At 39.3% G+C, this 12,592-nt stretch overlaps 1 protein-coding gene across 1 annotated transcript in view; it reads left to right on the forward strand.

Annotated features, from left to right (window-relative positions):
• BAIAP3 (BAI1 associated protein 3) overlaps positions 1–12,592 on the forward strand; it is a 599,530-nt gene that overhangs the window by 519,976 nt on the left and 66,962 nt on the right. The window contains exons 23-24 of the mRNA XM_082260275.1: positions 6,471–6,614; positions 10,993–11,088. Coding sequence (XP_082116401.1) covers positions 6,471–6,614; positions 10,993–11,088 — 240 coding nt within the window. The remainder of the gene's footprint in view (positions 1–6,470; positions 6,615–10,992; positions 11,089–12,592) is intronic.

The raw sequence follows: 12,592 nt of genomic DNA on the forward strand, positions 1-12,592 counted from the left end.
TTTGGACAGACCGCAAACCGCCGACCACACTTAATACAACTGGCCCGGCGGCCACCAATGCAAATAAGTGTGGCACTGCAGCCTAATGCTCCACCCACCCTCCTCCGCTCCCAGGTATGGCAGGCATCATGTCAGTAATATCATTTCATTTTTTTAAACATCCTTTTCCTTGAGCGACCATACTGAATTGCATCATATACAATTAAGACTTTTAACTGTATATGATGGCGATAATATTTTGGACCTGCTTACCTCATATGTACTATCGCAATATGTCACTGGATTAGTAAGATTACTCCAATCTTATAAGATGTTTGGACTTGTGTTTGCTGCCACTTATTGTTTCACTTATTTGTATAATGACTCTGGACTTCCTATTTATTATACAAATAAGTGAAATAATCCTATGATTACCAGTGGCAGCAAACACAAGTCCAAATATCTTAAAAGAAAGGAGTAATCTTACTAATCCCGTGACAGAAGGCTGTACTAATGGGCACTGATAAGGCTGCACTGATGGCCACTAATGAGGTGGCACTGATGCACTGATATAATGCACTGATGGGCGCTAATAGGCTGCACAGATGGTCACTAATATGCTGCACTGATGGGCATCGATATGCTGCACTAATGGGTGCTAATAGGCTTATCTGATGGGCACTAATATGCTGCACTGATAGCCACTGATGAGGCGGCAATGGTGGGTTCTAATAAACTGCACTGATGGCCACTAATGAGGCTGCACTGATATGCTGCACTGATGAGGCTGCACTGATGGGCATAAGGTGGGCACTGATAAGCTTCACTGATTAGGCTGCAATGACTGCCACTGATGAGGCTGCGCTGATGGCCATTGATGAGGCGGTACTGATAAGCTGCACTGATGGGGCTGCACTGATCAGGCAGCACTGATGGGCACTGATATGATGCACTAATGGGCACTGATCGGCTGCACTGGTGGCCACTGATGGGGCTGTACTGATGGCCACTGATGAGGCCGCACTGATATGCTGCACCGATGGGAAGTAATGAGGCTGCACTGATGGGCACTGATGAGGCTGCTCTGATGGGCACTGATAAACCGTTTGTGGTCTGTGGCGTGCGGGTCATAAACATGAAGGGGTGTGGCCTTTACAGGAAGGGGTGGGTCATATTTGAATTAGGGGGTGCCCAAGTTTAGTCAGGCCTAGGGCAGCACAAAACCTGAATACACCACTGCAATCAACATTGACTATTTTAAATCCTTATGCTGCTAGCATTACTAAATAGATAGGAAAGTATATTATATTTACCTGTTTTAAACATTTGTTTTTTTTTTTTATTTCTTAAGTTACTTCCGGGATTGCATGCCTAGGCAAACACTGTTACATCCAAGGATTTTTTAGGAGGGGAGGATGTGTTTCCTCAGCTAAGCACAGCCTCCTGCCTACATGTCTGAGCTAAGGGCAGATTGATTCCAGAAAGTAAATGCCAGATGAATCATCTACCCCAACTCACAATGGCCACAGCCAGAAATGCTGAGGGGGGGGGGAGTGATTTCTCAGCAAAATAAAGCATAGAGACATGGATGGATGGGGGAGTTAGCTTTGACTATCAAAAATAAATAAACAGCGTTTTGAGCTCATATGTAGTGTAGTTCTGCTTTATAATTACTGTCACTTAGTGTAGGCTTCTTAGTCTTCAGGCCAGCCACAGTCAGGTTAGGAAACCTGTGCCAGTCATTATTATTCCCCCTGATAAGCTGTCACCAACATACTGTTCCCCACTCTTCTGCTCTCCATTGAAGCTACTTGTGAGCTCAACCTAATCCAGCATCACATTCAGTGTGCAAAGTGTTATGCTCACGATCAATCATTTTGAGTAATTTGAGACCATGCAGAAATCTTTAAGAACACAATGATTGATGTGAATACAGACTGAATATAGAAATAAATTAATATTTATTCACTAAAATATTCTCAATAAATAGCTAGATTAGTGGATGGGCATAGACAACAATCTTACATAAAAATAACAAGATCATAAATAAAACTCTCTAATATATATATATATATGTATCACTATGTATTGAATAAAACGAAATGATTAAATTCTCCTTGTGGACCAAATAACCATATATAACTATCAGACAATAGTCTGCATTTTACGAATTCCCACAGTTTCTGCCCTGCAGAAGGAATAAGCGTTAAACTATGTAAAAATGGTACGCTACTATAGGGCAAAAACAGAAAATAATTAAAACTGGAAAAACAAGAATAGAATTAAAAAAATAAAATAAATGGTTATAATATTGATGATGCGTGTCTCTCTGGATGGATAAATCTATCCTATGTGTGACGTGTGATCCCTAATGGCTTCCTACATTTGTCCTATATTAAGTTCTGAGCAATAAGCTCATAAAAATTTTAATAAACCTAGCCTAGAAGGAGGAACTTCTTTTAATTGATCTATGCGGTTAACCATTGACTAGTTGTTTGTTTAAGCATTGCTTCTCTTTGCCACCAGGTGTCATTCTAAGACAAGGAATGTCTGTTCTAAATTGATGTTATAAACAAAAATTGATGTTATAAACAATTTGTTAAAAAATGTTCAATTCCTCATGGTAACAAAAGGGGCCATGTGATATTTCTAATATATATATATGCTTAGAAGATCTGGTAACTGCCAATGTAGGAACACACGTTACTGATGCAATAGGAAGGAATACATAAAATATTTAGAACACTTTTACTACCTCTCGTTCTGGATCGACGTCATATGACCCGTGCCCGTGGGGGCATGCAGCGTGAGGAACACGGTGAGACCCCGATCTTGGTAAATAGCCAATGACGCTGCTCTTTACCCATGTGATTGGCAGTGTCCAATTACAGCCAGTCACATGTAAACACGGAAGTACTGTTTTTTGGCTCTCCTCGCCTCACACTGACAGTGAGTGTGAGACGAGGAGAGCCGATCAGCAGAATCTCCTCACATGGGAGACCTGTACAGGTAATCAGGGCACTGATCATCAGTGCCCTGATGAGCAGTGCAGCCTCAGCAGTGCCCATCAGTGACACCAGTCAGTGCCCATCACTGACACCAATCAGTAACCATCAGTGACCATCAGCCAGTCAGTGCTGCCTTTTAGTGCCCACCAGTGGCCTGCTCATCAGTGCCGCCCATCAGTTCCCATCAGTTCCGCCTATCCGTGCTCCCTATCATTACCCATAAGTGATAGGTGGCACTTATGGGCACTGATAGTTGATCAGTGCCCATAAGGGCCACCTACTAGTGTCCATTAGTGCCGCCTATCTGCGCTCCTCAGTGCCACCTATCAGTGTCCACCAGTGCCGCTTATCAGTGTTCATCAGTGCCGCATATCAGTGCCCATTAGTGTGGCATATTAGTGCCTCCTCATCAGTGGCACCTAATAAGTGCCCATAAGTGGCACCTCATCAGTGCAGCCTATCAGTGTCCATCAGTGCTGCCTCATCAGCGCACATCAGTGAAGGAGAAAAATTACTTATTTACAACATTTACTGGAAAAAACTAAGAAAAACATTTTTTTTAAATGTTCTTTTTGTTTTGTTTTTTTTTAGCAAAAAATAAAAAACCCAGCCGTGATCAAATACCACCAAAGAAAAACTCTATTTGTGTTAAAAAAAAATGCTAAAAATATAATTTGGGTACAGTGTTGCATGACTGCGCAATTGTCATTCAAAATGCGACAGCACTGAAAGCTAAAAAATGGCCTATGGCAGGAAGGGGGTGAAAGTGCCCGGCCATTGAAGCGGTTATCTATTATTTGAATATAGTTACATCATAACACACATTTCCCCAATAATATTGATCATAAGTAAACAAACTGTGGTCATATTAACACCTCTTTCAACATGTATACTTTGTAATATAGTGTTATGACTTATAATCATATAACTATGTCCATGATGTTTATAGTGATTTTGTCAGATACAATAGTTTCTAATCCATTGGCTTGAAGGATACATATATATCACACAGGGTCCTGATGATTTGCAGTATACAGTATGTGAAATGACTTATATTATATGAATGCTTTGAGCTAGTGAAATTGTTACCAAAAAAAAAAAAAGAAAACAGTTCTTTCTGTGAGGGTCTCCCGCTGTGTTTGCTTTTCTCAGAGCAGAGTCAATGGTTGGTCACTGGATAACCGGCCTTGCTCATCATTTGTGTCCACAAATCTACCTGAATTTACACAGCATCTTCACATTCCGCATTCCTGTAAACACTGGTCAGTTGGGTTATTATTCCAGTTGTGAATACATAAAATACTTAAAATAATTATAACATAAACCATTGTTTCTTTTTTTTTTTTCTCGTTCAATACTTATATTGAGTTTTATAAAACAGCCATAAAGCAAGTTACAAAACAAAAACAGAAGTAGAAATACTGTTATTGTTACAGAAGTATTATAAATGTTATACTGTATAGTGAAGTTTGCACAAAAGGAAGGAACAAAAGAAAAAGGTAAAATTATTAATATGATATTCTGAGATATTAAGATTTTGAGAAGGTATTCAGAACATGGCTGTGGGGGAAAAAAGGAAAAGGGAGAAAAGGAAGAAGTCAGCAGGGTGTGGGTAGGGTAAAGTGGGTAAAGGAGAGGGCATCGAGAATAGAACTTGTACCACAAAAGTTAATACAAAGTAAATAAAATATAAGTCTTAACTACCAAGCATTCAGAACCTGTTCCTCAAAACCCGGTGATAGGCCATGTTTAATCCAAGGGTCCCAAATGCTTATAAAAGTACTAAATTTATCGCAATCCATGGCTTCCATTTTTGCATGTAATAATGCATTATTCATCCTATGTTTAACTTCTACAAGATTCAAAGTGGCAGTCTTCCAAGCTTTGGCTATGGTTTGTATAGCGGCATTAAGAAGCTGAAGGAATAATTTGAATTGTTTTCGTGTCAGGCATGCAGGTTTTAAATTTAAAATGGCAATCACCGGATCTGGAGTAATATCTATTTCAAACATTTTAGATGCTAGAGAGAGTATTTCTTTCCAAAAAACTGTAGCAATTGAGCAATTCCACCATATATGAACATATGAACATGTACAACCTCTAAAACAAAAGGCCGGATAGTTTGGTGTGAACTTGGCGATTCTAGCTGGTACCCATAAACCATTGTTTCTATCCCCAGTTCTCTAAGCAGGCCTGTTTATAGACCCTGACCAGATTGAGAAAGAACCAGAATATCTCTGTGTGACACTTGCATGGCTGTAGACCTGGAATTACCCTCTTAATATCTTAGCCTATCCAAAACTAAGATCAGTCAGTATTAAATCCAGTAATCCTGAGTTATATTTTTAATTAATTCACTAATGCTCCAACAAAAGATTTTTTTGGCAGTATAAGTAGATTGATAGGGGTTGATTTACTAAAGGCATAAATACTGTGCACTTTGCAAAGTGCAATTGCACTCTGCAAGTGAAGCTGCTCCAGAGCTTAGTAATTGAGGTAAGGCTTAGCTTTGCAAAGAATACCTAATCACGAGCAAGGGAAATAAAAAAAAAAAATGAATTTTTGCTTGTACATGATTGGATGATGGAAGTCAGCAGAGCTTCTACTCATTTATTAAGCTCTAAAGCAACTGCTCTTGTAGAGTGCAACTGCACTTTTTAAAGTGCACAGTTAATTTGCCTTTAGTAAATCAACCCCATAGTCTTGCAGTGAAAGGGAGGAACAATGTATAGTAGCACACCTAAGCAGGAATCAGGGCAAAAATACCTGTATCAGGCGAATGCTATCCTATGTGTATGGTATATTCTGGCACTTCTCCAGAATATGTTTTGCTCCATAATGTCTCATCAGAGATTTTAGTAGATGACAGGGAGAAAAATCGGCATGTCACCAGACTGCAATATATGACCAATGACAAAGGGAACATGTCAGTTTTTCTCCTGGCACTTTTTCGTTACTGTCAGTCATTCAGCTATATTGCTGCAGGTCTTCATATTGCCTCATGGAAGAACAGTCCTGACTTGAACCCCAGGCATTTTATTTTTCACTTTAGAATGGATGTTCCTTCTCCTATGTCACAGAGAAATGAGTTAAAATCTCCCCACTGGTGACACAGACTGCAGTAAAAATCTGACAGAAGTTCTAACTTTTCCATACTCTATCCTAAACTAAAAAAGAGTGTTTTGGACAGAGTTGTGGAGCATTAAGAAATCTTTTTATTAATATCAATAATAATTAGGTGCTTCTATGTGGTTTTTTCAAAACAACGATAATTATCTTGAATATTTCCTGCAATGTTAGTTATTGTTCTCCCCTGAAAGTATATCAGTCAATAATGGATATACTGTATATCTTTCTTCAGATCTTCTTGGTTTTATGTCTATTTTATGTCAACATTGCCAGCATTGTTGGACTTTTCTTGTCCTAGCGGCTTGTGAATATTGTTCAGTTTGTTAATTCAGCACTTTTGTCTTGTTCTCACAGCTAGAATATGTGGACTCTCTGTCCAAGCACAGCAGCTCTGCAGTTGATGTCACTATTTGCTTCTCACAAATCAAAGAGTTCTGGGCACAACTTGCTTGGCCAAACTCCTCCGAGGCATTCGTATTTTTAACACAACTCTCCGATGTAAGTTATGGAACAAACACACAATAAAACAATGTGTACCAATTAATATTTTGAAGCGTGTGCAGGTTAACATACTGATGGATTATTTATGTAAGGTAAATTCTAATTTGGCTTTACCAGTTTTTTGCGACACGGGATTATGTGTTTCAGTGTGTGCAAATTTTTTTATATTATATATTTTTATAAGGATAGAAAGCATGACATAAACAGATGTATATAAGAAAAAAGTGCTGCTTGGTGTCATCTATTTAATCTAAGTGATTCTTTATTAAATGAAAAATAAATCACATGAGCATACATCTCATATACCAAAATAAAACTGCAAAAAAACATAAGTTAGTGAATACTTTCATTAATGTTCACATGCAATATATAAGTGCCAATGTAAGTGCTAGCATCCGTTGTTATATATACATCAGTTTTTTTGTTGAAACACAGCTATTCAATACTGTTCCATGCAACAATATGCTCTATATTGTCCCCTTGTAAGCCAGCTGTGACTGCTCACCCTAAAAGACAATATGGTCAATATTATCCCACCGGTACACCAACTGTAGATCTTCAATACAAAAGTATCTCAGGTTATCCATCTCTTCCATGATCTCCACCACCATTCAAATATTGCCCTCACCTCAAACTGTGGACCTAATAAACCTATTAGATCTGCCAGTATATTTCTCCTTTAAGGGTAAACTACTCTACTTCTCTTTTGCTGCTGCTTCCTCCATGGGGGAAATAGATATGGATGGCTCAAAAATAGTAAAATTACCTCATTGCGTTTCAAATGATGAAACTGTTTAGTAAAAATCAACAAATGTGAAAGGTGGAAAACTGTGAGAATGCCATCATCCCAATGAAAGCATCAAAGAATACCCTCCAATAGAATAGGGACTAATATGGGCATATCAGACTAAGGAAAGTCCAAAAAAGCATGAATTAAAAAGTATACAATTTATTACACATAAGATTAACCACTTTAGCCCCAGCCCTATTTCGGACACTTTTTGTTCACAAGTTAAAACCAGTATTTTTTCCTAGAAAACTACTTAGAACCCCCAAACATTATATATATTTTTTTAGCAAAGACTCTGGAGAATAAAATGTCGGTCATTGCAAAATTTTTTGTCACGCGGTATTTGCGCAGCGGTCTTTAAAACGCCATTTTTTTGGGAAAAATTTGAAAAATCACATTTCACTGCATTTAAAAAATACTAAACAGTAAAGTTAGCCCATTTTTTTTGTATATTGTGAAAGATGATGTCACGCCGAGTAAATAGATACCAAACATGTTACGGTTTAAAATTGCGCCCCCCCGTGGGATGGCGACAAACTACGGTCAATAGAGATCTCAATCTGCGACGCTTTAAATTTATTTAACGGTTACCAGTTTAGAGTTAGTGTGTAGCTCTTTTTTTTAAATTATTGCCCACGCTCTGGCGATCGCGGCGATACCTCACATGTGTGGTTTGAACAGCGATTTCATTTGCGGCTCGACTTGCGTATACGTTTTTTTTTGTGCGCGAGCTAACGGTGACGGGGACGGCTAAATTTTTTTTTTTTTTTTTCCTATTTATTTTTTCTTTTTTTTTAAACTTTATTACAGGTTTTTAAAAAAAAAAAAAAATCTGATCACTTTTATTGCTGTCACAAGCAATGTAAACATCCCTGGTGACAGCAATATGTCATGACAGGTACACTTTATGGAGGGATCGAGGGTCTAAAAGACCCTAGACCCCTCCACTACACTTCCCTGTATGCAAAACGCCGAAAACGGCATTTTTGCATACAGCCGTTTTTCAAATCTGCCGCCTTTTGCAGCACAGTAACCCGGAAGTGACGTCATGGACGCCGCCTCCGGGTTACGTCATCGGAGACCCGATCGATGCCGTTTCCGGCATTCATCGGGACTCCATCCAGCCGGCGGACGTGCCGGCTGGGTGCTCGGGGCTCCCGGTGGGACGGTAGCCCCGAGCAAAGCCGCGGAAGGCGGCGGGAGGGGGGGGACGTCCCCTCCCGCCCCCCCGGGTAACGATCGAGCGGCTCCCGAGCCGCATCGATCGTTACTGACGGAAAGCCGACCGTCGGCTTCAAACAACGGTACCGGGATGATGCCTCTAGCTAGAGGCATCATCCCGGTATAACCCCGCAAATCTGCTGACGTAGAGGTTACGTGACTGGTAGTAAAGTGGTTAAAAAAGTTTAGATATTTAAAAGGAATATTGCTTGTAATCATATGTATATAGCAGGTCAACAGTATAGTATGGTTACCAGAAACCTCAACCAAAATAAAATAGTGAAATGAGACATCCGACGCGTTTCAAAAGTGAGGGTTTACAGTCTTCTTTAGGGATGCTCAAATGACAGGTATAGAGGCATTAAATAATACAAAAGAAACAGTTTATTAAAAAGCAAGGTAAACAACTTACATATTACTGTGCACCATTCTGGTGTACAGTAAACCCCCGCTCCATCGCGGTTCAGTTTTTGCGGTCCCGGTATATTGCGTTTTTTTCTGTAATGTTATTTTACTATATAAATCATTCAAAATTAAATATTTTTTGTGTTTTCCATAGCTCTTGCTATGTCTCTCAGTATCTTTTATGTGTGTAAATGAGTTTCTATTGTTTTAAAAGTGTGTTTAGAGACCTCAACATGCTTTTACACGTACAGTGACAGTAAAAAAAATACATGCCTACAGTGTATTTTAATAGGGTTTTTCTATTTCGCGGATTTTCACTTTTCGCGGCTGGGTTCGGAATGTAACCCCCGCAATGGAGGGGGGTTTACTGTACTACAGGGAAACCACTAATAGTAAACACTGCTCTGGGTATCGGTATCTCACATAGAGAACACTGGTCACCCGTCTCCCTGATATTTATTCATTGGGGTTTGAGAGAATGCAAGTAGGTGTAAGTGCAAGTAAAGTATGGTGATAGTATTATACATTCCACACAGGGGGTCAGTAATAGAAAGAAATAAGGTTTTTGAACAAAGCTCATTGTATTGTCTTCTATTCTTTCATGCCCAAACGTGAAAATGTGATGAAAACTGCTGACTACTCTGAACATAAGCTGGCCATAGGTGATATGATTTTTGTTCCTGCAACCACGGATTGCTTGAATGCTTCTCGTGGAGCTATTATGTTCTCCCAGCAGGGAGAGCGGGCGTAGCTGTCCCTGTTGGAGGAACGCACGGTGATTATTGCTAGTGGCTTTAGCCGCTGGCAATAATCACGTCCTAAAAATTCGACATGCTGATTACCAGCCTGCCCATACATGGTTCGAATCTTGGGTGGTTTCTGCTAAACTGGCCGAGATTTGTACTGTCTATGGCCGGCTTACAGAGGTATGTCAGGTTAAGTGGGATAGAGACAAGGAGATAAGAGGGAAGAAGAGAAAGAAAGAGTCCAGCGGAGGTGGGAAAGGATAAAGTGAGTTGGGTTGTTGAAGGTCACGAAAAGGGAAAGCAAGTTTGTAATAAAGAGCTAAGAGCAAAGTTGAACAGAGTATACAGGAGTCATAAAGGGGGAAAATGTGGTTATGAAATTGCAACTCAACAATTAAACCGAAGATTAGTCCAGTTTGGTATAAACACATGTATACAGAAGGTTATATTAAATGGCCAAAAAAGTACAGCCACAAAAGTATTTTTTATATTTTTCCCAGGTTGGTTTGTCACTCAAAATCTATCCAGACCTCTGCTGCTCCCCTATGAGATAAGCTGAACTGGATGCCCCAGTCTGCACTGTTTCTTTTTTCCTCCACCTCTGTCTATAGTAACAAACCTAATAATAAGCCAAGAGCTACAATAATTATAGGTCCTTTGCTAAGTTCTTGTAACGATTTCCATACTAGCTTGTTTTCAGCTGGATTGGGAGTTGGTATCATGTCTACAAGGCAGCTTCAGACAGCTCATGGGTAGAAAGTGATTAGACAGATTAATAAACTTGTCCATTGGCCGTTGTTTTCCCCAAATTAAGCTGGAATTGAGATTGTCGCAAGCATGTTCTTGTCCTTCCTGTATAGTTATAACTATGAACATATTTTTTTTAAATATTCCTGTTTATAGCAGAAGCGATAGCAAAGACATTAAGCTAATTTATTAAAAAAAATGAGAATCTTCATACAATAAATTGTATCAAAATGTATCATGCTTGCACATCTCTTCTTTTTGTGATGGCTATACACAGCCCAACCCTTTCAATCTGTATAATCAATACAAGAAAATACATTTCTAAATCCTAATTAAATTATGTTTAAGTTGAAATGTCAAAAGTTAACCTATGTTGTATGTTTTGTGTAAACTATAATAAGGACTTTATTTTTTTTTTTTTTTTCGATAATTGTTACTGATTTTATGCTGCTATTTTGCATGTTAGGATATATGCAAAGCAGCAATCTATTATTCAGAAGCTATCAAGCGGAAAGTCGATAGAAGTCACCAGTCAGCAGGGCAGGCTGCTGTCACAGAGCAGGTAAGATATGAGTTGGTGTAGACGAAAAGTAACAAATACTCTGCATTACTTCTGATCTTTCTATACAAAATGGTATGTTTGTGCCATATAGAAAACCCATACATATACTGTATGTATTGACTGCAAAGTTCATTTTTATCCCATAAAATCAGTATAACAGTGGATAACTATGGCTGATATAATGTAACTATTTTTTTTTTTTTTACAAAAATAACACTTATAAAACTTTACAATGTATAATGTCAAGTGTTGGTGTAGGTGTACACTTTTTGGTGTTACATGTGTTCTACTTTTGTTACTATAAATAATGAAGACACCATTACACACACACACACACACACACACACAAAAGCAGTATTTTTTGGAACAAAGAGATGACAAAATAAATAAACACAACCAATTAACATCTTTGCCTACTTTCCCTTGCAACAGTAGTACAGCAAATGTTCAGTTCAGCACCTGACATCCTTGACATGAATGTGACTGTGCCTGCCCTCTCTAATTCATCATGCTGATTGGCAGCTAAATGTTTTCTAAGTGAAGAGTTCAAGGTTTGCATTTCAAAATGAAAGCTAATTCTTTTTCTTGGTTTAGACCTACATAGCAGCTTGTCGAAGATGGGAAGCAATCACACACAAATACAAGAATCCAAATCTATCAACATGTTCCTTGACATGAAGATAGCGTAAACATACACTACATTGTCAAAAGTATTGGGACGCCTGCCTTTACATGCACATGAATTTTAATGGCATCTCATTCCGTAGAGTTCAATATTGAGCTGGCCCACTTCTTTCTGCTATAATAGCTTCAACTCTTCTGGGAAGGCTGTCCACAAGGTTTAGGAGTGTATCTATGGGAATGTTTGACCATTCTTCTAGAAGCACATTTGTGAGGTCAGGCACTGATGTTGAACGAGAAGGCCTGGCTCGCAATCTCCATTCTAATTCATCCAGGTGTTCTATTGGGCTGAGGTCAGGACTCTGTGCAGGCCAGTCAAGTTTTTCTACCCCAAACTCACTCATCCATGTCCTTATGGACCTTGCTTTGTGCATTGGTGCGCAGTCATGTTGGAACAGGAAGGGGCCAACCTCAAACTTTTCCCACATAGTTGGGAGCATGAAATTGTCCACAATGTCCTGGTATGCTGATGCCTTAAGTGCTACCTTCCCACTGGAACTAAGGCCAAGGCCAACAGTGTAAAAAAACCCCACACCATATTCCCCCCTTCACCAAATGATTTGGACCAGTGCACAAACCAAAATCCATAAAGACATGGATGAGCGAGTTTGGGGTGGAGGAACGTGACTGGCCTGCACAGAGTCCTGACCTCAACCCAACAGAACATCTTTGGGATGAATTAGAGCGGAGACTGCGGGCCAGGCCTTCTTGTCCAACATCAGTACCTGACCTCACAAATGAGCTTTTGGAAGAATGGTCAAACATTCCCATAGACACACTTCTAAACCTTGTGGACAGCTGTAACGGAACTGCAACCCACACT

This window comes from Pelophylax lessonae, assembly GCF_965119305.1.
Source record: "Pelophylax lessonae genome assembly, chromosome: 6".
Classification (NCBI taxonomy): Eukaryota; Metazoa; Chordata; class Amphibia; order Anura; family Ranidae; genus Pelophylax; species Pelophylax lessonae.